This window comes from Hyaena hyaena, unplaced genomic scaffold, assembly GCF_003009895.1.
Source record: "Hyaena hyaena isolate Hyena2069 unplaced genomic scaffold, ASM300989v1 scaffold_44, whole genome shotgun sequence".
Taxonomy (NCBI): Eukaryota; Metazoa; Chordata; class Mammalia; order Carnivora; family Hyaenidae; genus Hyaena; species Hyaena hyaena.
The window spans coordinates 2,079,409-2,100,917 of record NW_024080676.1 but is presented as its reverse complement, the minus strand read 5'-3'; the positions used below and the strand labels follow the sequence as shown (position 1 = coordinate 2,100,917).

The 21,509-nt window shown below is 39.8% G+C and overlaps 1 protein-coding gene across 4 annotated transcripts in view; it reads right to left on the bottom strand.

The window, feature by feature from the left end:
• Nucleotides 1-21,290, bottom strand: part of LGI1 (leucine rich glioma inactivated 1) — a 37,767-nt gene extending 16,477 nt beyond the window's left edge. For 2 of the 4 annotated variants that reach the window (XM_039230236.1, XM_039230239.1), the window contains exons 1-4: nt 20,798-21,290; nt 20,342-20,413; nt 2,015-2,086; nt 1,845-1,916 (exon numbers count right to left, since the gene is read on the bottom strand). In XM_039230236.1, coding sequence (XP_039086167.1) covers nt 1,845-1,916; nt 2,015-2,086; nt 20,342-20,413; nt 20,798-21,012 — 431 coding nt within the window. In that variant the 5' untranslated portion in view covers nt 21,013-21,290. The remainder of the gene's footprint in view (nt 1-1,844; nt 1,917-2,014; nt 2,087-20,341; nt 20,414-20,797) is intronic. The other 2 variants (XM_039230237.1, XM_039230238.1) reach the window with 2 other exon arrangements.
• Between the last annotated feature and the right edge of the window lie 219 nt (nt 21,291-21,509).

The following is a 21,509-nucleotide window of genomic DNA, read 5'->3' as shown; positions in this document are numbered from 1 at the left end:
TCTCCCCTCTTTCCTTATGTTTTCTCTTGCCATTCTTTCCTTCCTTTCTCTCCCTCTCTCCCTTCATTAACACTTCCATCCTTCCTTCTTTCTCCCCTCCCTCCCTTCCTTCCTTCCACCTTTCTTTCCAGGCCGGGTAGTCCTTTAGGCTGGAGAGAAGATACACTTGAGTGAACCAAGGGGGATGGTAAGGCTTATACTGCAAGTTCCCAGAGACAACACCTGGATCTTACATCCTTCCTTTAGCCCTTCATGATACTGATCATCACACAGAAGCTATGTTGAATGGGATTTATGTGAATTAAGCAGCTCTCAAGTTGAGGTCAAGACTTCCATTTCTTCTTCCATATATTTGTTTCTGTTGTTTATTATTTTCTAAACAATGAGGTTTGGTGTTTGGCTCTGTGATAAAATGGCATAACACTTATACCACACACAACTATTTTTGCATCACATTATATCATTGACATGAAGAGCAGCCTAGCAAACACTATTTATTATAATTGCTTTTTACAGGAGACTTGAAAGGTATAATGATCTGTGCATAATACATCTGACTATCAGTTTCCCCTTGCTGCAAATCCAAACAGGAGTTGAAACATGGCTTGGTGACAAGTGTTAGGACCATGTGGACACACTAGAATGTGCCTCAAAAGACAAGTCTTTTTGTCTGCCTTTTTTCCTGCTATATCTTAAGGCTTAGAACAGAGCTGACAGTGAGGTATTATGAGGGAACAGGTTAAAGTTGACGGAGTGACATTTAGATCTCCTGCATTTTTGTTAACACTAATGAGACACATATTAGGCACTTGAAAAATAATCTTGAATGGATGAATAATCATTGCAATTCAAGTACTGATGCTATAATCCCATAACTATTCAGTTCACTAGTCACACATCACCTCCAGGTCTCTGTTTCCTCATTTCTAAAATGGGGATTATTTTACTTATCTGGTAGGATTGTTAAGAGGATTAAATGAAAATCCATGTGAAACAAATTGACCAACATAATAGTGGGCACTTAATAAATGTTAGTGCCTTTTTTCCCATGCCATCTAGCTTTCTTAAGAATACGTGTGTGTGTGTGTGTGTGTGTGTGTGTGTGTGTGTGTGTGTAGGGGATGGGGGAGGCTGCGAGAAATAAGTTATTTTGCTCATGTTTTTCAGGGCTTCCCAACCTCAGCACTGTGCCATTTTAGACTGGATATTTCTTTGTTGTGGGGGCTGTCCTGTATATTATAGTGTGTTTAAGAGCATTGCTTCCTCTACCCACTAGATGTCAGTTACAGCCCCCAGCTGTTACAATCAAATTTGTCTCTAGATATTGATGAATGTTCCCTAGCATGCAAAATTGCCTCCTGTTAAGAACAACTGTTGTAGCTCTAGTTATCCATTGAATAATTAAACATTTCATTTATAAACAAGTTGTTCAGGGTGCTGTGTAGACATTGCTGGTGGGTACAGTACATATTTAAATGTATATAAATGTACACAGAAAATGAAAAACAGCACATATCAAATTAACCTGTATAGTCAATCCATAATTATCCATGAAGTGATTAATGAAGTAGATAATGAAAAAGTTATTTCAGTCACACGACTTCCCTGCAGTAGATTATTTACCTAATTATGGTTGGATTAGGCTAATCCTATTAATAGTAATCAAATTTCTTGGACACACACTGGCTGACAACAGGGAGATATGGGAAGTGTGCATAGAGAGAAATATTTTGGGTTTCTTAAATTTTCATGGACTACCCATTAAGTGGGTGCTTTAGCCTCAGATTATCAAACTGCGTTGTCTATTAGTAAGCTTAAAAAGTAACAGCAACATTCATACTTACAGGTGAATTAAAGACTTTAGTCCCCGGAAAGTATGTCTTGAAATGGACTTGATGTTGTTGTTTTCTATGAATCTGTAATAGGTTATAATATTTGTTGTCAGACAGCTGTAGGAACCCAAGAGGACTTGTCCTGAATCATTATGTCAAAAAACAAAGTTTTTTTTACTTACAAATACTCTAGATGTGGAAGACCAATAAAAGCATCATCACTGATCACATCAAAGGAGTTCGATGTGAATAATCTGCCCAGAAAAAGTATACAATGAAAATAGTTAACCTGACAGATTGACAATGTTTGCTGCTATTATGTCTTAAAGTAATGAGTGGGAGTTGTGTATGGAAAAGTGTCTGGGTATCTGTCTTCCACAGTGTTGTTTATTTAGGTAATCTTTGAAGCTGTTTTTTTTTTTAACTCCCTATTATCTCCTCATCAAATACTCATAGAGAGAGTCTTCATGTCCCACTTCTCACAGTGATGGATATCACATGCCCTGGGTAACATTTTGAGATACAACTGGACAAGAATGACAGTCAAAGCAGCCAAAGCAACATTTTGCACATTTTCATGACAAAGACACTAACAGAATCTTTTCCTCCTGCTCTAGAAACTCCTGGAACATTCTGATCAGCTCATATAATGGTGCCTCAGGGTGTTAAGCTTGGAGGGCCTGGAAAAGTAGCTCCATCGAAGCCTAGTTTTGCTTTGATATATCACAGTAGATAGGTTTCTGACACTGGCTCAATGAACATCAACTAGCATCCTTCTTAGATAATAGAACAGGCTGAAGATGGGACACAGTGAGGCTTAGGAAAAGTTTTGACCCATTTTATTACTAAATAGTTGAAAAAAACCAGTTTCACTTGGGCACATTTATTTGCAATTTCAAAATTCACAAGAATTTGTTTTCGAAATTACTGATAAAAAGGAACATCAACTAGCAGTCCCAACATCCTGGTGAACAGTTTGGAAAAGTTGCCAATTTCTGAATGGCAGACTTAAAAGAGGTGATTATAGACCAAATAATATAAAGGTGGGTTTTTTTTTGAGTGAGTATTAATTTATGGAATTCATTAGATAAAGGGTTGATACAAGCTAAAAATAAAGTTTTAAATGTACGGATGACAAATTTGTAATGGCTTTAAGTCCTTTTCAATCTACACATTAAGGCTCTTGTGTGGGAGAACCTCTTATTCCACTTGTAACTATTATCCAAAATGTGATCATGGTCATGGACCAGACCAGGTATTCAACGTAATTTGACAATTCATAAATATAAGTAAATATAATATTTGTTAAACAAAAGGAATTCATATCTCATACATACCATTTAACTGCACTATATAAAGTCCTATATTCTCTGTTAGGAACCTTTTTTACTTACTTTTGAAGTCTAAGGATTAAAAATAATTGGCACTAACTAGCTTGGTGATTTCACCTCTCTGTGCCTGTTAACTAAGGAGATTAATACTAAGAGATCTCACTTCCTAAACATTTTTGAAAGACTTATTTGACATCTGGGATCGCTTCAGAATAATCAGGGGAGGGGAAAGCAGTGGGCTGGAGACGAATTGAGCATGATGGAGAATCTTTGAAGGTAAAACATGGATACATGGAGGTGAATTTTATTATTATCTTTACTTTTATATGTGCTTGACATTTTCCATAAATGGGGGAAAATATGAACCAAATAAATAAAACTTGATACTCTGTCCATTTCTTCTTAAGCTATCAATCTTGGAGTGATGTTGGATTCTCTTTCTTTCCTCTTCCAACATCATAGCTTTGTACTTAAGTCATTCACTAGGCTCTGAAAAGTCAACACTAATGAATAATAATACTTATTAGATGCTTATAGTTATTAAAACAAATTCAAAGTTTTATGATTTCAGTCATAACTCTGGCACTTGTCTTTTCTTACTTCACAGTTCTGGAAAACAAGATTGCTTAAGCTTTACTCCAAGGTAAGCTAACATCCAAAGCCTTCCTTTGGTTCCAGATTTTTGTTTCATTCTAAATAGGCAGTGTCAGGGATGGAGAGAATAGAATAAGGGAAAAATAAATACTGAGAAATACCTCCCATGCTTGCTGCTTTACAAACTGCCCCATGGTTTGGGGCCCTGCTTTAAAACTCTACACTCCAAGTTGTTAGAAGAAATAGCTTTCAGACTAGTTCCCCTTATGATGAAATCAGATACAAAACAGAGCAGGAAATGGATATTAGTGGGCAGAACTTGCCCACACATGTCATATAAATAAAACAGAGGATTTCCAGTAGAATTTGTATCTGCTTGTCCATTGCTTATCTCTACCACCTGTAATACTGCCTGTCCCATAGTGGACACTGAATAAATATTTGTTAAACAAAAGGAATTCACTTCACGTTAAATTCTTGTCATTACTACAGTACTAGATTGAATGTTCCTTATAGCAGGGGCTTACCCTTATTTGCTTTTGTGTCCCCAGCCCTGAGCACAGTTCCTGGTTAAATAATGCTTGTTGAACTAGATTTCAAGGATTAAACTCTCTGGCTAAAACTGAAACTACATGTAAAAATATGAATGAATCTCACAAACCTAAGTTGAGGGAAAGAAGCCAGAACATAATTATAAAAAAACCCAGCAAAACTCACTATACTGGCAGAAATTAAGATAGTGGTTACCCTTGGAGATGGGTAGTAACTGGAAAGGGGCTCAAGGGAAGTCTTTGGGGTTATGATAGTGCTTAGTTTCTTGACCTGGATGCTGATTACAAAGATATTCACTTTTTAAAAAATCATGGAGGTGTGGAGGGAGGAATGAATAGGTAGAGCAAAGAGGAATTTTAAGGCCATGAAAATACTCTGTATGGTATTATAATGATGGGTACATATTATCATATATTTGTCCAAACCCTTGAGTCTACAACATCAAGAGTGAACTACAATGTAAACTAGGGACCCTGGATATTACTGTAGGTTCATCAATTGTAACAAATGTCCCACTGTAGTGGGGGATGTTGGTAATGGGGGGGGAGTATGCATGTGTGAGGGTAGGTGATATATGGGAACTCTCTGTTCCTTCTCAGTTTTGCTGTGAACCTAAAACTGCTCTGAAAAAACATTCTTAAAAAGTCATCTAGATAAACACTTAGACTATGTATGCTTTTCATTATGTATATTACATTTCAATAAAAAGTTTCTTACTAAAAACTAAAATATCACTCTGGTTAAGATAATAATGAGTATCTTAGTCTTTTAATTCTAGATTCAGTTGTGGTTTTCTATGGACAAGGATTCTGTAGACAAAGATGTATAAAATTATACATACATTGTAAATATAGTTGAGCAGGCTATCCATTTTATTTTCCTACATATATTTAAAAAGACTACAAATCATGTTCTGTATAGAGAGGGTGAAACTCTGATCCTTAATTGTTATGAATTTCCTGAAATATGTTTGACTTCAATATTAGATTTGTCACTGGGCCAGATATTAAGGAATCTTGCAGTCCCTGTTAAAAGGAAACTCTGATACTCCATACCATCCTCACACATGACAGACCTAGAGCAGACCAAGGTGGCATGTTTTATACTGCACAAACTCTGTCTCTTTCCACAGATTACTAGGGCTAGAAGGACTCAGGTCTTTATCCAGAGTAGCTTATCCTGGGGTCAGTTGGCCTCCCAAGGGCCAAATACCCTGGTTCAAAAAGGCAAGCTGGGCTAAAGATGAGTCCCTTTCTCGGTATTTGGAATCAGCAAAGAGAGATGGAGCCAGCCAGCAGAGGAGCTGAAGGAGAAAGGATGCCTCAGGATTGAGTTAGCTCCTTGTCAGGCAAAGTATGTGCCAGGCACATTTATGAGAGAGCAGAATGTGGAGGAGGCCCACAAAGGGAAGGTTGTGTGAATGTTGAACCAGGGGAGATGCTTAGCTCTGTGTTAGATTCTAAGCCACAGCTTCTTAATCTTGGGTGCACTTGGAAAGACCTGAGAAGCTTTAAAAATATGGTGGTAGCTGGTTCTTGCCATGAGGGACTCTAGTTAAATTCTACACTTGGGGTGTGGCCTGGTCATGAGGATGTTTAAAAGTTCCTTAGGTGGCTCTTTTGGGGTGCCTGGGTGGCTCAGTCTGTTAAGCGTCCGACTTCGGCTCAGGTCATGATCTCACGGTCTGTGAGTTCGAGCCCTGCGTCAGGCTCTGTGCTGACAGCTCAGAGCCTGGAGCCTGCTTCAGATTCTGTGTCTCCCCCTCTTTCTGCCCTTCTCCCACTCGCACTTTGTCTCTCTCAAAAATAAACAAACATTTAAAAAAATTTTTAAAAAGCTCCTTAGGTGGCTCTTTTATGCAACCTGGGCTGCATATGGTAAGCTTCCCTTCCAGGTCGGTTACCTACTCCCTCTTTACCTGTGGCCACTGAGAGAGCAGTTCACTCTTTGTAGCAAGTCTAGTTGGAGCAGTAGCTCTGGGACAAAGAGGTGCTGTGGATTGTCCTGTCTTCATAACTACAGGTAGTAAGAGTCTACAATAATATGACTCAGATTTGACAACCATGCTCACAATAGCAGCATCATAGAAAGGTTGGTGGGGACCATTGTATTATCTAAATGAACTTGATACTCTGAGCCACAAATCAGAGACCTAGATCTCATAGTCTTGCCAAGCAGCCACCCTGTGGATTGGCGTAGAATTTGCTCTTCACTCCTGTTCCTATGGGAACCTGGGAGGTCTCTGCCACTTCTATTCATAGGGAAGGAAAACACCAGGCATTTCCCTCTTGAATTTTGGTAGAGGTGGAGACAGGGATGTGTGTTGACCTATCTGATCTCACCCCCAAAGGTAATGCCCTTATATCTCTTAGTCATCACCCTCATGAATTTAGTAAGAAAAGGGACTGTAGGAGGACTTTTTTCCCCCTCTCTGCAACCAAGGGAGTATATGTTTCCTTACAAGAAGGAGATTTAGGAAGACTGTACATACCAACTGTTAATTCCAGGCAGGCAATAGCTCATTCTTTAAATGATGGTTGTTGCCTTCATAATAGCCTATATTTCATAGACTCTTGCTGGATTATCTTATTTGGTCTTTGGAAAAACTCTGTGAAAGTGGTAGAGGAGATATTAATATCTGTTTGACAAGAGGAAATTGAGGCTCAAAGGGCTGCGAAAAGCTTTGCTTAAGGTCATGAGACCCAAGACTCCTTGTTCAGTGCCCTGTGGACACACCTGGTAGCCTGTCAGTATAGGATCACATGACTTAATATCTACATTCTGGCAGACAACCATAAGAACACTGTTCAGCTTATAAGGATTTAAGGAATATAATTAAACAATAATCCCTTTTTAAAAGGAACTAATTACTCTAAGTAGTCTTAAAGTGATATAAAGATCATTTTTTTTCAAGTAAAGACTAAAATTTTTGAATGCAGTTTGGTGTATTCTGCTTATGAACGCTTGATGCTCATTGTAGAAATTCTGCAAAACACAGAAATGCTTAAAGGAAAAACTAAAGATTATATATTCATACTACCCAAAGATTTTGATATGCACATATATGATACATATTCTTTCTTTGCTTTTATTCTTAAAATGTTCTTTCCTACATAAAGATCAATGAACTATTACCTACATCTACCCTCTTAATTCTTTTTTTAAACATTTGACTCCTTGATCCATTTGGGACTTTCTTTTCTCAAGGCCGTGAGCTACTGCCTCGATTCTTTCCTAAATACTTACCCAAATTTACTCAAAACGTTTTACAGAATGATTAATGCTTTCTCCATTTGTGAGTGTTGCTTCCTTCAAATGTCTGCTATTTTATTGGTTTTCCAAGAATCAAATCTTGAATTTATTTATTATTCCAATTGCTTTCTAATTTATTATTTTGTCTGATTATTATTTACTTTTGATTTCCTTAGGATATTTAGTTTAGTGCTCAATTTATATGTTTATTCTGACTTAAAATGAAAGTATCTAGAAATATGACTTCACTTCTGAGTAAAGCATCCAGTGAGTTTTGATAGGTAATAATCTTTTCAAATTGCAGATTTGATTTCCACAAGTATTTAGAATAATATTCTTAAAATTCTCTATCAATGATAGGTTTTTTGAAAAAGCCTTCATGATTTTATTGTTAATATTGCAGTGGGATCAGAGGATGGTATCTGAAAAGTATCTGCTAGCCTCCAGCTCTGGTTTCTCCTTCTGGTGCCTACATTCAACTGCTTAGATGGGGCGGCGGGGGGGGGGGGGGGGGGGTCACATCTCTTCACAAGCAATAAATTAATACCAAGGCCATAAAATTTTTAGGGGGTCCCTGGTTGATTTGAAAAGCTAGGACAGAGCATTTAATCCAAAAGGAACAAAAAAGTGGGTGACAGGGTTAGCGTGGAGCTCAGAATTCTGAGGGAAACTGAGGTAGCAACCGAGAAGTAAAGAAATGAGCAGAAGATCAGAGGATGAGAATCTAGCTATATTGGAAGAAGAGTCAAGTTTCAGGCTGCCCAATGTCCAGCCAAGAGGCTGGAGATGGAAGTCCACAAGAGCAAAAGGAGTGGGTAGGCACATGTGTTGATGCCAAGGCTAATGGGTTGCTGAAGTGGTTTCCTGCCCTGGTTCCTCACGTCTCCAGGGACCGGGGGAGGAGCACACTGAAGAGGGAATCAGGAAGCCTGGGTCTTAATTCTTGGAATTGGCTGTAAATAGTCAGTGTGGCCTTGAGATTTCTCCTCTCTATGTTGCCCAATGAGGTGGTTAGACAAGATATTTTAGGTTGTTTCTAGCTTCAAATATATATGACTCTATGCTTGTAGCATTGTAGGCTTCATTCATGGAAGAGTAGGCATGGGCTCTGCATGGGGAGCAGGAAGTGGTGTGGAGGCAGGTCTGCAGATAACTGAATGGGAAGAGTAATCCTGCCGAGAAAATCTCCCCTTGTCTCCAACCAGACTGCTGATCTGGTCATGTGCCAGGCTGATACCTACTGCTTCAAATTCCCTCTAGTCACTTGGGACATCTTGATTGTCATTAGAATTGTCATTGACCCATGAGTGGCCTGCATTGTGTCTTCTAGCCCAGAGAAGATTCTCCTGGTTACCGGGGGGGTGGGGGGGGAGGGATTGTGTAGGGAGGGGGTCTCCCATTTAATCTCCCCTCAGTGAGTACTACTGTGCATGAAGAAAAAAAGAGTGAGCAACCAGTACTTTCACTTGGAGATGGCATTGATAAGGTATAGAATAGAGAATCTAGTTTCTAAACTTGTAACTGCCACGTATTATGGATACATAAAGTAGGTGAATCTGTTTCATCATCTGTCAAGATAGGAATTATGACAACAAAAAGACTTCCTGGAAGAATCTAAGAATTACATGAGAGAATGTATGTGAGCATGTCTCCAGGGCTTCTGCCAAAGAAGATCTAATCAAAGATCATAGACATAAAACATCAGAGCTGAAAGAGCCGTTAGATATAGTGAAGAACCTTAGTTTTCCTGCTAGGGAAATTAAGGTCTAGGGAGATTGTTACCTGTTCAAGAGAACTATAATGGGCATCGTCCAGGAAATTAACCAGCCATGGGTAGTGTGCATGGACACAAAAATGCACAATTCCAGGCACATATGTGACTTGTGTTTATATATGCATATATAGGTAAATGAGAGATGAAGCCACACAGGCTACATACTGCTAGAGGACTTAGGGACATAGCTGGGTTGCTTGCCAACTTGTTTAGAGCTCACTATGCTTAAATGATTCAACCCCTTCAGTTACTAATATTCTCTTTTATCCAAAAGAAGAGGGCTGGTTGAAAGACAATTAATGATAGGCTGATGATTCACTTTAGTTAAATGCACATATTCTAAGTGCATGTGCCATGTGAATAATTTACATTTGAATATTTAAAAATACGCTTTTAAGACAGGAAAGCATTAAAATGGGAAGCATCACACATGAGCACATTATGTTTTTTGGTTTTGGTTCTTTTTTGGGGGGTCTCTCATCCTTGCAAAACATTTTCAGTGCAATTCAGCTGATACTTAATTCACCACCTCTTCATCTGGATTGATGGGAAATACCCCTACTTTAGCTTCATGTAAATCTGGTAGGAGGTGAGAGGCATTCCAGAGAGATATGTAGTTCACTTTCTCTCTCTCTTTTTTTTAATGTTTATTTAATTTTGAGAGGGGCGAGAGGCAGAGAGTGGGAGACAGAGGATCCAAAGTGGGTACTGTGTTGACAGCAGAGTCTGATGTGGGGCTTGAACTCAGGAACTGTGAGATCATGACCTGAGCAAAAGTCAGACACTTAACTAACTGAGCTGCCCAGGTGCCCCCAGTTGCTCTTTTTACAGGTGAGAAAATAGGTCTCCAGAAGTTAAATGATTTACCTAAGGTCACATAACATCTCTTATCAGTGGCAGGGCCAGGATTAGAATGTAGGTGTTAGATGTGCAAGGATTCCCTCGGGAATATTCTTGGCATGCATAGCAGCAAAGATTGGAGCATGGATCTACCTCTTTGCTTTTTATAGTCTATTACCTCTCATCCCAGGACAGTCAAATTTTTCCTTTCTAGGAATTGACGTAACTAGTCAACAGCCCACCCCCCTGATGTTCGTAAATTCAGCATGTATCTCCCTGGTCCTGAAGCACCAAGGAGAAGGGACTTAAATTTTATGTAAAGCCTATTCTGTGCCAAGCTTCATCTTTAGCAGCTTGCCATCTATGAACTCATTTTAATCTTAAAATGAACACTATAATTTAGGTTCTATATTCTCCTCTTAAAATATAAAGGAAGCTGAGGTGAGAGAGGTAAAGTAATTTGAAGCCTGGAACTGGCAGAGCTGGGATTCTGTGCTCAGACTGGTAATGGTCATAGGCAAGGCCATGCTTCTTCTTTATAATCCCATCAGATCTGCCAACTTATCTGCTACGAATCTAGAACAGCATTGCCCAGTAGTTCCCAAAGTATATTCCCTGAAATATGAGGACTTCATAGGGCTGAGAGGTTGTACATCAACAACAACAACAACAAAATCCAAATAAGTCTGGGAAAAGTGGGTAAGTGAAGATAATTGGGGTTCTTAATTACACTAATCTTTCTACCCTTAAATAAACAGAGACTCTTCAAGAGGGAATGAAATATGCAGTTTCCAAATTTTATTGATCATGGGACCCTTTTATCACCGAGCTTTACATAAGATGACTATTCCACTGAACATACCCACAGAAATGCTGGATTAGCCATTTGGGAAATAGCTGTGATGGAACTTGCTCCAGACAAAAACTGTGAGAATGTAAGCTCAAGGGCAGTTTTCCTTTGAATACGCTGCAAGTGGTTAATCTACTTCCTCAGGAAGATGCGGCATCTACTGGGAGGCCCCCAAAGAAGCTGTGTGTGCCAAGCTGGTTGACCAAGTGGACAGTGTGGCAGGGAGGCATCCTCCCAGATCTTACACTCGATGAATCCACACTAACGAGATGGTCTGAGTTATGTCTTATATGGAGATAGATGGTTAGTGTATCCTTCAAGATGGAATTCTTTGTACCTGCCTAAGCACTGCTAGGAAGCCTTTCTAGAACAAGGTGGGTACAAATAATTGAACTAATAAATAATATGAATCCCAAAGGCATAGGTTCCCAATATCCTATGAGATTTTAAGAAAAGCGAAATGACATAAAATAATTCCAGCAGCTTTTCTAAGCCCAAGTGTCTTGTGAATAGACAAGGTGGGGATAAAATGTGCAGTTTCCCAAATTTATTTGAGCACAGACCCATTTCTTTCAGGACAATTGTACCACAGGAACAAGTTTAGAAAACGCTGATCTAAGGCCTAACTTCAAAGTATATAGGTCCTTTTTCATTTGCTATTTTTTTCTCTCTCTCTTTTTGTCAAGCAAGGAGACCAGAGCTTACACATACAAATGAGAATTGAATCCTAGGGAAACGAGATGTTCTTGCCAGTAATGCTGCCACTCTTTCAAAGGGCTTTTGAAACTCCTCATTAATTGTCTCCAGGAATCAGGACACATTCCCCTGAATACCCTCATTAATGGCAAAGGCTGACCCTTTGAGAGGGGGTTGGATTTTGAGAACAGAACTATGCAAAGTCAAGCCCGGTGATTCATGTTCAAGAGGAAGTAGACGAAAGTAATTAAAATTGAGGACGTGGGTTTAAGCCCCAGATGTGCCACTTAGGAAGGGTGTGACATTGAGGAGATTACCTAAAACCCTGCTAGGACTCAGTGCTTCATCTGTGGAATGGAGGTAATCATACCCCCTCATAGGGTTATTGTGATGATGAAGTTAAAAAAAAAAAAAGAGAGAGATCTATAAAGCGCTTAGCATAATGCACAAAAATGACAAACACCCCCTAAAAAGACTGCCTGATTTTATTGCATGGCTTATAAACTGGCAGTGAAGATAATTCTCGCAGAAGGATCTAGAAATGTTTAGCCATGGAAGCATGGAAGGGAGGAATCTATGACCTCCCACAGGAATTCGCTGCAACTCCAGGGTTACTTGTACATACAAATTCTAGTCTGTTTATTTTTTTTAAAGGTTCATTCCTTTTTAATCACACCTGACACCGGCAAACACGTGACATCTTGCCTTGTAAATGGGCACAATTCCTTTCTAGCCCCTGCCTATGGAAGGGGTAGTGAAATACTGTTTTGTCATCAGCCACCATGGGAAATTGAGAACTACATTATTTTAATAATGACTCTATAATAGTCAATTCCATATTATGAGGCTCTTTCATTTAATCTAATTTACTGGTTTGTTAGAATTGATATAATAAATTTTGTCCATTTCTTTAACAAGACCACTTTCTATGTTATAATTTAAAGTAACTCTAATTGTAGAATAGAACAGAATACAATAAAATTTTTTTAAGCCAGGAAGACACCTTAGTTAATTGAAATGTAAAGGTCTCAAAATGTCAACTTACATTGTATTTGGTGTTTATCCTTTTAAAAAATCTGCTTCCAGATTTTTGCCTTCCCCTGAAAATTAGAAAAATATGACCCCATGTTCATGTACCATACTCTCATCAGCAATAATCAGTTGGAGCTGAGGATGTCATTTTTAGGCAAGGCATGCCTTCTCCGATTTACCCTAGACTCTACCAGGCCCCACGGTCTTATACCCATCTGTTTCCTTTATTTACCCTACCACCCAACCCCCACTGGCATTTGAGTTTGAGAACCATAATTCATCACTCTCTGGTATTCTCTACATATAAAATCTGAGGCCCATGGATATATTGTGACCAACCCAAGTTCAGAAAGCCCATCAGTGGCTGAAACTCATGTCTTTTAGTGCAGACTTCTTTCTATCCTACCACAGAACCACTCATCTGAACACTGATCAGTGTTAATTATTTTAAACAAAATCACATTTTACAAAATGTGGTGCCAGTTGTTTTTTTCATGAGGAGAAAGTGAGAGCATTTGGTTTTCTCTCTGTCTCCCACTCCAAGAAAGTTAAATAGTTCATGTTTTCTGTGAGAACTGTTTGAAGGAAAGATTTCTTAGGAGGTGCTGACGGAAACCTATGGGTAGAACAACAAAATTTTGAATCTAGGATCATAAGCAAACCCTGACCATACAATCAGATGCTAATCTGATGTTGTGGTTGGTCAAATTAAAGTGATTTTCAGTGTTCATTTTGGCAGCACATATACTAAAATGATTTTCAAAAACTACAATGAAAACTTAACATTTATTATTGAGTTACAGGCACAGTGCCAAGCACTTTACATGTGTTGCTTCATTTAACCTTTACTGTAATCCTGTGCAATCTATGGTTAGTTCCCTTTTTACAGATGCAGATAACGAGGCTTGATTAAATTTGCTCCAAATCATAGAACTACTACTAAGCAACAGAGTGGAGATTGAACCTGTGTTTATTTCATCATAAAACCTGTGTTCTTTGCTACTTGCCACATTGCCAGCTCTCCAGGGTTAGCCATTTGGATATCACAGCTGTCACCACAAAGCCCCTGCAATCATTTTGTAGCCTATATCTCAACAGTTGGCACAAGTCACCATCATCACCAATCAACTGAATATCATTTTGAACAAAATGAGACAGTCTGTCAAGACTGGCTTACAATAGGGGCACCTGGGTGGATCCATCAATTGAACACCTGACTTCAGCTCAGGTCATGATCTCATGGTTCGGGTCATGATCTCATGGTTCGGGTCATGATCTCATGGTTCATGAGTTCAGGCCCTGCGTCAGGCTCTGTGCTGACAGCTCAGAGCCTGGAGCCTGCTTTGGATTCTGTGTCTCCCTGTCTCTCCCTGCCCCTCCTCTGCTCACATACTGTCTTTCTCTCTCTCTCTCTCTCTCTCTCAAAAATAAATAAACATTAAAATTTTTTTAAAAGACTAGCTTATGACAAAATTATTTTAAAAAGAGACTACATTATGATACATTCAAAAACAGGCAATTATAATTTACCTTACTAGGGATCACCATTAACTGAGAGCCGCTGTATCAGGGCGGGGAGGGAGATGACACTCATCTCTGTGTCCCTTACAAAGCACAATGCTATGCCTGTTGCCCAGCAGAATCCCAAAATGTGTTTTGGAATCTGAATGGGAAGTTTTTGCTTTCATTTTGTTACTGCTTGCCACGATGCAATGAATAAATACTTTTAGCTAAGCAAATATAAGTAAGTCAAAAAGGGGGACTGGGTGGCTCAGTTGGTTAAGCGGCCGACTTCAGCTCAGTTCATGATCTCCGGTTCGTGAGTTCGAGCGCTGAGTTGGGCTCTGTGCTGACAGCTCAGAACCTGGAGCCCACTTCAGATCCTGTGTCTCCTTCTCTCTCTCCCATTCCCCAGTTCACGCTCTCTCTGTCTCTCAAAAATAAATAAACACTAAAAAAATAATAAAAAATAAGTCAAAAAGTAAATTACCCTTGTGTTAATGAATTTTTTTTTTCATCTTCATACTCCTTAAGCTTAAGCAACATTTCCCTTTGGACGTCTTTGTCGGACAGGATAAGGGGGAATTTTATCCTTCACAAGAGAGAAGCTAGGTGACCTCCAGAATCAACAGAGAACCTGGGAGACAAATTTGATTTCTTACACATCAAAGGCCTAGAGGAAATCCAAGTGGGACAGAAGAAACTCAGGCAGTGCGTCTCAGGAAAGGCTTTGGAAACTTTGCCTTTTAAGTTCTGATACACTGGAAATCTCTGGTGAAGAAGTTTAACATCATAACACCATGTTTTTTCCTTTCCTTTTTTTTTTAAAGTATAATTTATATGTATAACCAACACATCTGACACAGAAGAGGGGATTGGGACAGCTCAGGAGTGGGTGTGAAGAGACAGGGGAAAAGGCAGCAAGAAAGTGAAGAGGCAGAGAATGGTGGGGGGCGGGGGGAGGGAGGGAAGTTCACTAGGCAAACTTCTACTTGCCCTGGCCTCTCCTGGGAAAGAGGGATGTGGCTGCACCTCCCAGTCTGCCCTCCACTATTTTGTTCCAGTCCCAAAGGCAAGGTAGTTTCTTGATTAGACTCTCTGCCTGATCCACTCAAATTTAGTCTGTATCCAGGCCTTTAGGAGGGAGTTAGTTCATGTGAAATCTGATAGAGTACACAAAACATGAAAAAGAATGCAACTATCTACTGATAGGAAAACAAGAGTCTTAAGCATAAAATCTGTGAAAATATGGATTGAAGTCAACAAATAACATGCTTAGTCCAGACTTAACAACATCTGGGCTTATTTCTAGGACCTTGGCTATTGATAACCCTCTGTGATGTCCAGAGACATGGGGCAGATACAAGCCAGTAAATGATAGGAAGAACTAGAGAATCTGTAAAGTCTATAGAGCTTGAGAAAATAGAGGTCAGGGAATGAGGTACTTCAGTCTCGTATAAATGTTGCTGAGATAGAGAGAGAGAGGTCAGTATTATGAGAGATGACCCTGGACCAATAGCCAAATTATATTAATACCAACTCAGATGTTCAGTCTGTCTCTGTTTCTAGGGAAACATTAAACATTTCCAAGCACAAGGGTGACATGATGAGATCTATGTTCCCGGAAGGTAACACTAATGGAGGAGGGTTAAACAGGCATCCAGTGCACAAGTTCCTGCAGCGGCCTGTGGGTCACTGACTGCAGCCTCCATTAGGGCCATGGCCCTCGGGTGAAGAGGTGGCAGGTTCTCATCCTGTTTGATAGAGGTCTTGTCTGGTTGGAAGTGGACAGTAAGGGAGAAGGGGCCGGTAACTCCTAAGTGTCTTGCTTGAATAATTGAGAGGATGAAATACAGTTTCAGAGAAAACATTGGTTGTATAGGGTTGGCTTGTAGACATGACAATCAATTAATTAAAAAGTTAAAAATCAGACCTATAGGTCCTTAGGCAAGTTGTCGACAGAACAACCTAGCTAGCTCACTGAAATTTTTACTTCTTGGTCTATCGTGGGGTCAGGGTGAGGGGCTGGAGAGGGGGAGCATCAGCTGAGCACAAATCAAAACAGGCTCATCCATAGACAGAAAATAATTCCATCATTATTTCTTCAGACCTCAGCTTTAGGTCTGGCTTGAGTACTCATTAAGGAGTGCTATGTATAGGGTGCCAGGATGGCTCAGTCAGTTAAGCATCTGACCTGGGCTCAGTTCATGATCTCATGGTTTGTGAGTTCGAGCCCTGTGTCAGGTTCTGTGCTAACAACTCAGAGTCTGGAGCCTACTTCAGATTCTGTGTCTCTCTCTTTCTCTGCCCTTCCCCTGCTTGTGCTTTGTCTCTATCTCTCAAAAATAAATAACAATTTTAAAAAAAGAGCGCTAAATTTTTCATACCCTTGTAATGTAAGGATGAATGGGGGCTGATCACTGCAAAGATGAGATAGGCCATGGATATATTTTCCCAGACAAAGAATATTTTGAAGGACTAAATGATAAAACCTTAATAAGGATGAACTTATTTACCTTGTTCTTGGTATTTGCTTTTTCCTTTTTTAGTTTTTTACTTCTTATGGACTATGTACTTGTGCGCTGATTATGGATTAAGAAAAGAAATAATGATGTCTTTTTCCCCCAGAGGGATCAATTCTGTTGCTTCAAACAAGATCAAATCTCACTGGAATAAATAGAATTTTTTTCTGACCACACTGAATTCTTCTACATGTGGATTTTTTTTTAGCATGATACTAAAATCAACCCTGTAATTTATCCCCTGCATATAGCACTCTCATAAGAATTGGAGGGATTTAGTTTATTAAAAATTTTATAAATGAGTGAAAATGTGGTCACATTTTATACTCTTCAGTTAGAATTTTACTTCTGGAATGAGCCTTTATCATTGGGGATTTCAGTCTGTAGTTGAGAAGAACAGGGCTTTAATGTGTGAAAACACATTTCTGTAAATTGCATTCACTACCAGCACTGTTCCCCATCACTAAAAGCAAACCCAAATGAATAATCATTCTCCTCGGTTATGCTTCATGACTGGCCCTATGGAAAACATGAATGAAATTGCATTTGCTTGGGCCAAGTTTTGTTATTGTTGCTGTTTCAAATCATAAATAAGATATTTTTAAAACATTTTGTACAACTAACTTGATGATTTTTGTTGTTGTTGTTGCTGCTGTTGTTGTTAATTCTATTCTTTCTCTCCTTTCTACAGAGTCTGGGCTTTTGTTGTTCTCGCTTTCCAATGCACATCACCAGCTACAGCCTACCAGGATCTTTTCCCCCAAAACACGGTACATAACTTAAGGAGGCACTGTGTCTGTTTCCCTCACTACCCAGAGCTGACATTTCAAAAAGTACTTCTCATCATGCCTCTGCAGAAGGTCTGAAAAAGCAGTTGAGGCCATCACAAAATTATCAGATTGTTAGCGTGGATGACAGGAGTGGGTCATTTCTTCTCCCTTTTCAACAACAGAGCAAGAAACCAACTGCCTTTGTATGTCAATCAAGCAGAACGGAGTCTGAACTTTATATCTTCCCAGGATATGACAGGACAGTCCATAGTCACAAATGCTTTAGAATTCATTGTAAAACACAAGGAATGGCTGGTGTGATCCAGGCCTCGTCTGATGGCAAAAGTCGTGCAAAGGCAAATTCAGGCCCCTTTGTCTTCATGTTCCGGGGGGAACTGGCAGCCCACATGGGGTTTTCAGGGCACTGAATGGCCCTACCTCACAGGAGAACTCTTTCTGTCTGTGAACCATCTATTCCCATCAAGTTATGATTATGGCACAATTCATATTTGGAACCTTATAATTTATTTCATCCTCAGTGAAAATGAGCATATTAGACCCTTTCCTGAGGAGAGGAGGAAGCCAAGAACATTGGGCAGGAAGAATGGGGAGAAAAATCTTTAGGAAACAGGGTGCTGAGATCAGAGACAAACTTTGACACCTGACATTTTTGCATAAGCTCTACCCTGGCACAAATCTGCCATGTTAAGGTTAGCCAATGTTAGTTCAGAAAGGACATACAGGGCAAGAATTACTCGCCCTTTGGTTATTTCTGAAACCTGAACTGCTTTTAGAAATAAGGGCTGGAATGTTCCATAGGAACTCAGAGCATGGGACACAGGGGCATGGCACACACTCAGTGTGGGCTATTTAAAAACCAGTTCCTTGGCTTCCCTCTGTGATTCTAAATACGTGGAATCACATTACCCCGCAGCAGCCGGTAACTATTCCTATAACACTGTCCAGCATCTGTGCCTGGGAGGCTGGTCCACCAGCAAAAACAAAGTAGAGGCATTCTGACTGATGGGGTTGCTCTATCCAGGGCTTCTGTCACAGCTAATGTCTACTTCGTGTTGACTGACACTTCCTCAATTTTAAGGACTGATCTATTTAACTGTCCTGGGGGGAAGGAGGTGCCTCAGCTCATCAAAAGGATGCTTTTTAAATGAGCCATTTATTTATTTAACAAGTAGACAACAGAAGCACAATGTATCGCTTTTTCAGATACAACCAATTCTTTTGCTATGGAAGGATTCCAGCATTGGAGACTGCCTCTTCCTGTGCTCTTTGCCTCTTCATCTGCTGAAGACCCTTTTTTGGATCTGTTTGATGTGCAGACACTTCCCCTAATCACCCCACTAGCCATCAATCAGATAAATCCCTTAAGAATATTCTCCTCAATTGTATATCACTCAAAGACATTAGCTGGTAGAAAGACATTAGCCAACATTGTTACATAATGTCAGAACACCTGATCCGGTTTGTGAATTCAATGAATTAGGCAAACAAGTTTTGGGATTTCATACAGATAAAACAATATACTAATAGATTTAAGTATTTTTTTAGCGTTATGTAAAAATTTAAACCTCCACCTTTCGTAAAATGTGTAAGCAATTGTTCATACCTGATGCCAAGCATTTTATCTACTTATCTCATAGTTATCTCTGGTAAGAACCTTTCAATGTATTATCACCTCCATTTTACAGATGAGGAGACTGAGGCTCAGAGAGATTTAGTCCTTTGCACAAGATTCCATGTCTAGTTTTTAGTGAGTAGTGGGGTTAGATTTACACAGGTCTCTCCAATTTCTAATCATGCTGTTTGTCTCTGTGTATATAACTTAAAACAGCCAAAATGGCCAATTAAGGCAAGAAAACAAAAAAACAAGCAAGCAAAAAACTTGGGTCCTGAATCGTGCAGTTCAGATAACCAATACTCAGTTGATCGACAATTGGCTAATTTCTTCTTGGACCAATGTCACTACCACTCTAATCTGTCGCCTGACACCTGAGTACCGGGGGACCCCTTGACCCTCACGTGGTCCTGCTCTAAGGACTAGCACGCCAATGGCTAAACATTACACCTCAGAACAAATTATACATGTGACAGTGTGCCTGTGGAGAAATCTGATTTCTTAGTCAAATATTGTTTTTTGACTATTTTGAGACATAGACTGAAAATGTGGTTCCCTCGTGGCTAACTCCAAACATATAGCCAAGACTAATCCTTTGCACTCTCCTATATTAATATTTTCCTTCCCTCCTTGTAAGTTATAAATTACAGGAGATTAGAAAACAACCTCACAAGAGTTAATATATGAAGGAGTTACCTCGAAGGAACCCGGATTTGTTTTTCCCCACACGGTAAATCATACAAGGTAGCAGCCCGGCCCAGATCCCCGGGAGGTAACATCTTGAGCGCATATGTTATGCAGGGTTCTGTATGGACTAATTCAAAAACTCTAGGGCAGAATAAGCAAAGTTCCCAAGCCAAAAATGAAAGTAAAACAGTGGCATGGAATTGGGATCTTTGTTGCAAACATTCCCACAACTTCATAAAAAGCCATTAAAGTAGACAGCATTCATTACAGGTTAGCAAATCCACCCTAGCAAGAATCAACCTGCACTGCCCGTGTCAAGTCACAAACAAACCCAGCTACCTCTTACTTTACTGATATTCTTTTTCTTTCCAGAAACACAGTCACATTTGACAAAATTAATATTGAGATCGTTTTACTAGAGGGCTTATCCAAATATATGCCATATTAAAAATAGTCATGATATAAATATTTCTCACAAGAGCTGCAGCGATGGTGTGAATAAAAAACTCCCTTCTGAGATTTCAGTAAAACCAGATCTCACAAAGGATCTGAAAGAAAACAAACAAAAAACAAACGGACAGACAGACACAAAGAGACACACACAGAACAAACCTTATGTTAATCCGGTTTAGCAAAACAGTCACTATTTTGACACTATTTTATGAAGTACGATACTGTTCCTTCCCAGATGAAGTAGGATAGATGAATTGGCTACAGGTTTCCCATAATAATGTTCAGGGGTTGGGGGTTCCATAGCAGCTAATAAAAATCAAAATTTCTAAATGCAGCAAAATGTTAGCACTGTCAAATGGCCAAGCACGCAAGAGGAATTTCTCTCTCCATGCCCTCCTACCAATACATACAAAGCCCCAAATACATCAGCTGGAATTTTTAAATCGTAAATTAGATATCAAAATGCTTACGGGCCTTACAATGAGATAACATCAGGAGGAACGGTGCGTGGAATAGATCTGGCATTCTCACATAAAGCATTATCTTTGGTACAAGTACACACGGCAGGGCATTTTGGCTTCGCTGGTTTCTTCCCCTCAGTCAGCAAAAGCGCAGATAAGAGACATAGGAAATAAGCAATTCTTTTCAGGGGGATGCAGGCATTTCCCATCCTTTGGCTTCTCTCTGATTCCATGCAGTCGAAAAAATATCCCCAAACATGAACAGGGCTTCTGGAATTCAGCTGGTGATTGTCTTGCTCTGAGACCAGGTCACATAGGAGTCCACCGTTTTCCTTTGCCTCTCTGTATCTCTGCTTTTCAAAACGGGGACCTGCAGCTGATTCGTGAGCTGCTCTTCGCTCCAGCAACGCACTGCTCCGGGAAGAGACCTGTGAGGTGCTGTGTGATGGGAGGGACCCAACGGCTGGAGGAGAGAGCCGACTTGCATCACCACGAGAACACTGAGCACAGACCAGCCTTCGAAGGCAAAGTGAAGTGATGTAACAGAAAATAAACAGCGTTCTGCTTGCACCGGGAGGCCCTTTAATTGTTACCAAAAATAGGATGGCTTTCTGTCTTATTAGTGGGTGGGTGGGCGGGTGGGTGGGAGCAGTCATCTTGTATCAGATCTCAGCAGTCTCAGAAACCTCTGGGAATTTGCTTTGCATGTAGCAAACCAAAAACTCGCTTT